The sequence below is a fragment of the Olea europaea genome, chromosome 11 (assembly GCF_002742605.1).
Source record: "Olea europaea var. sylvestris chromosome 11, O_europaea_v1, whole genome shotgun sequence".
Classification (NCBI taxonomy): Eukaryota; Viridiplantae; Streptophyta; class Magnoliopsida; order Lamiales; family Oleaceae; genus Olea; species Olea europaea.
The window spans coordinates 24,226,741-24,231,193 of NC_036247.1; the positions used below are offsets into that span (position 1 = coordinate 24,226,741).

The following is a 4,453-nucleotide window of genomic DNA, read 5'->3' on the forward strand; positions in this document are numbered from 1 at the left end:
AGATAATTGTTAAACCTAAGAGAATAGAGGAAGAATTGTGAATAACTTCTATATTTTGTGATGAATAAAACTGTACAAGAGATCTCCTTTTATAGGTGAAGGAGGCAAGAACATAGGGTAAGCAATTAATGCTAATTACACAAATCATACTCTAATTATACATTTACACAAATCATGGAGATTAGTCAATCCATATAATTAGGGAGATATGCTAACATCCCCCCTCAAACTGAAGGTCGTATTGTAGATACCAACTGGAGTTTGCATACCAAAGAACGATGGCGACTAGGTGGATGAGCCTTTGTGAAGATATCAACCAGCTAATCAGTCAAAGGAACTGAGAAGAGGCGAAATGTCCCTTCCTGAAGATAATAGCGCATAAAATGACTGTCGATCTCAATGTGTTTTATACGTTCATGAAAGACATCGTTATGAGCGGTCTGGATAGCACTATAATTATCATAATAAAGCGAAGTGCTAGAGGGCTGAGGAACACCCAAGCCAAAGAAGTTTAGAAGTAGTGTCAACAAGGGCTCGACACTCGGCCTCAGTGCTAGAGCGAGCAACAACTGTCTGCTTTTGCTCCTCTAAGAGATAAGGAGTCACCAAGTAGAAAAAGAAAATCAGTGGTAGATCGGCGATCAATAGGGTCCCCTGCCCAATTAGCATCAGAGTAAACTTTCAACGTCATGGATGAGTGAAAGGAAAAGTGACGCTCATGGAAAAATGTTCCCTTCACTTAGCATAAGATGCGAGGAACAACTGCATGGTGAATGAAACGATGATCTGATATAAATTGGCTAACAAGATGCACTACATAGGCAATGTCTGGTCTAGTAACAATGAGATAAATTAGGCTCCCAACAAGCTGTCGATAACGAGTGGCATCAGGAAGGAACTCCCCATCAGTAGGACGAAGTTTGATGTTGGGCTCCAGCGGACTATCAGCTATCTTACAATCTGTGAGACCAGTACGGGTGAGAAGATCAGAAGTATACTTAGCTTGGGTCAAAGAGTAGTCATCAGTGGTAGGGGACACTTCTAAGCCGAGGAAGTAGCTAAGAGAACCAAGATCTTTCATCTCAAAATGCTAAGACAGAAACTGCTTAAGCTCATGAATACCAGAATTATCATCATCAGTAATGATCATATCATCAACATAAAGTAGTAGAATAGTGATGTCAGTGTCAGTGTGACAAGTAAAAAGAGCATAATCATAGGGGCTTGAAGCAAACCCAAGCTGTGCAACAGTGGAGCTGAACTTGGCAAACTAAGCACGGGGAGCTTGTTTAAGCCCATATAATGCGCGTCGGAGATGACAAACCTTACCAGGAGGATGAGGATACCCTAGAAGAGGTTGCACATAAACCCCCTTGTCCAAATCATTATGTAAGAAGGCATTCTTGACATCCATCTGAAATAAAGGCCATCGACGTGCAGAGGCGACAGCCAAAACAGAAGGGACGGAGGTAATACAAGCAACAGGGGTAAATGTCTCCTTGTGGTCAATATCAAACTCCTGAGTAAAGCCCTTTGCCATTAAACGAGCTTTATGTCTTACTTCAGAACCATTGAAGTTCATTTTCCTCTTATACATCCATTTGTTCCCAGCTACAGTCTTTTCAGAGACAGGTCAACCAGATTCCAAGTATGGGTTTTGTGATGAGCGTCAAGTTCTTCAGACATAGCTTACTGCCAAACAGGGTCAGAACAAGTTTCGTGATAATTGCGAGGCTCGTAAAGAGAGTCAAGAATTGAAAAACAATGGTGATCATTAAGATGGGTAGGAGGTGTTCTTACCCTACTAGAACGACAAACATCCAAATCAAAGGACTCAGGAGGGATGGATGTGATGGCATGATCATCAGACGATCTAATTTCGTGAGAGCTATAGAGCGATCACCAGATGAGTTGATAAGACCTGCTTTAGAGGAAAAATCTAGAGAGAGGTCTATGGCACGATCAGTGAAAATGGGAGAGTATGAGAGACAATCAGATGAAAGTGGAAAGATACTAGTGAACACTTTGTGTTCCCAAAACTGAACATGTCGAGAGACTCGAATATGCTTGGCTATGGGGTCATAGAACCGATAATTCTTGTGTTCAATCCCATAAATAAGAAAGCAACAGAGACGAAAATGAGGTTCAAGTTTTGTACGTTCATGAAGTGGAAGTAAGACGAAGCAAGCACAACCAAACACTTTGATAAGAGAATAATCAGGTACCTTTCCATAGAGAACCTCATATGGAGACTTACTGGAAAAAGTAGGGGTTTGAACTCGATTAATAGGGTAAACAGTGGTAAGGGCAGCTTCTCCCCAAAAGAATTTCGGAAGGGATGCAAAGAGAAGTTGAGAGCGAACAGCGTCAAGAATGTGACGAAGCTTGCGTTCTACACGGTCATTATGTTGGGAGGTGTATGGACAGGATCGATAGGACAAAGTGCCTGGCTCTTGAAGTTCTTCAAGGAAAGAAGTAGAAGTATACTCCATGGCATTATCAGACCAAAAGACTTTAATGGTGCGATCAAACTGAGTTTTTATCATCTGCTTAAAATCGCGAAAGGCTTTAAGTAAACCAGTGCTATCATGCAAAAGATAAATCCATGTATACCGAGAATAATCGTCGACAAAAATAACGAAGTAACGAGACCCGCCCTTAGTAGAGATAGGAGCAGATACCCAAATATCATAATGAACCAAATCAAAAGGTGCAGACGACAAAGAATTTCTTTCATTAAAAGGTCAAGCTTTCTGTTTCCCAAGTTGACAAGACACAGAATTAAAATGTTCAAATTTAACATTGCCTAAGTAACCACTAGAAGCTAAAGACTGAACACGAGATAAGGATTATGACCAAGACGAGAATGTCAAACGTTGGAAGACATAGCAGCACTAAGAGATTAAGGAGAACAAGAACTAGGCAAATGCAGAAATGTAAGCTCAAAAATGCGACTAATTTTACGCTCGGTCCCAACTAGCTGGCCCATTTTTGGATCTTGCATATCACACCCTTTGTGAAAAAAAGGTTAAGATAAAACCACTTTCAACAAGTTGACCGACAAAAAGGAGATTTAAATACAAGTTGGGTACAACATATGTGTCAGGTACAGAAATGACTAACACATATAAGTGAACCATCAGCAGTATAAATTAAAGGAACGGGATTTAAAGACTTTCTATGGGTAACTAAAGAGGAATCAGAGGTCATATGATTGCAACAGGCAGAATCAAGAAACCAAGATGTAGATTTACCTGTGGAGATTGATAAAGGAGTAGAAGTACAGGATAGGACCTAGGTGACAATTGCCTCAATGTCAGCTGCAAAAAGTGATGACAAAGAAGTTGTAGAAGAGGAATCAGTAGCAACAGGCTTGAAAGAGTAAGATGTATTAGCCTTAAGAGCATCCCTAGCATCCTTAGCCTTCTTCTTAGGACAATCAGAAATACGGTGGCCATCTTCCTTACAATAGTAGCATTGGCCGTTGGAATGTCGAGGTTTAAAAGAAGCAACAGCTGCAGCAGGAGTGGCCAGAGTAGATGAGCTAGATGGAGCAATAGCCAAGACCATATCAGTAGAATGAACCCGACGAGTTTGTTGTCGTATTTCCTCAGAAATTAGCTCTGTAAGGGCAACTTCAAGTGTAAGAAGAGGAGATCGATGAACAAAGATGCTCGAGTATTCTCAAATTCATCCCGAATATGCATCATACAATACATGAACTGAAAATGATCATGATATTCAGCGAAAAGCTTAATCGACTTTTCATCAGAAAAAGTGAGGTCAGTTTGAGAAAGCTGATCCCAAATTCTGCTAACCTGAGCATGAAACTCAGCGATAGACTGTCCAAGTTCCTGATGCATTTGGGAAAGCTTAGTCTCCAACTGAAACTTAAGAGTAGCATCACTACCACAGTTGTAACGTTTTGCCAAAAAATCCCAAGCAAGCTTGGCATTTCGAAACTTAAGGAGTAGACTCTGAATAGAAGGGGCTGATGTATTAATAAACTAGGAAAGGATCTTACAGTGAGTATTTTTCCATTCATCAAGGGCCTCATCAAACTCCTCTGTGGATTGCTTATTAGTTTTCTTATTTTGTTTTGTTCAAATGACAAAATGCCATAATCTCTGACCAATCAGAAAAACTGACATTTGTTGGGCCCAAGCATTGTAGTTAGATCCATTCAAAAATAATCTCTATAGGACGAGCAACATCATTTGAAGAAGCCATAACAGAAAAATGATAATGCTAACCAAGTTAGAGCAAAGGACAATGCTGATGGAATAAGCACGAAAAATTGGCTGAAAAAGTGGCTGGAAGGTCATCGGAGATGACGACGAGTGGCGACAGATGTGGTGATGTTGGTTCGAAATAATTTTTGCACCAAACAAAAGCTCCAGAGCAACATGATCGATTTATGGTATTGGAATACCAAAAGAATCGATGAACGAAG

General features: G+C 40.4%; 1 protein-coding gene across 1 annotated transcript; it reads right to left on the reverse strand.

Annotated features, from left to right (window-relative positions):
* Positions 1-477: 477 nt before the first annotated feature.
* LOC111404610 (uncharacterized mitochondrial protein AtMg00810-like) lies at positions 478-1,081 on the reverse strand. Its single transcript, XM_023033395.1, has 2 exons — positions 806-1,081; positions 478-654 (listed from the first exon to the last, which is right to left on the reverse strand). Exons 1-2 carry the CDS (start codon positions 1,079-1,081, stop codon positions 478-480), a joined length of 453 nt encoding a protein of 150 aa, XP_022889163.1.
* Positions 1,082-4,453: the final 3,372 nt, after the last annotated feature.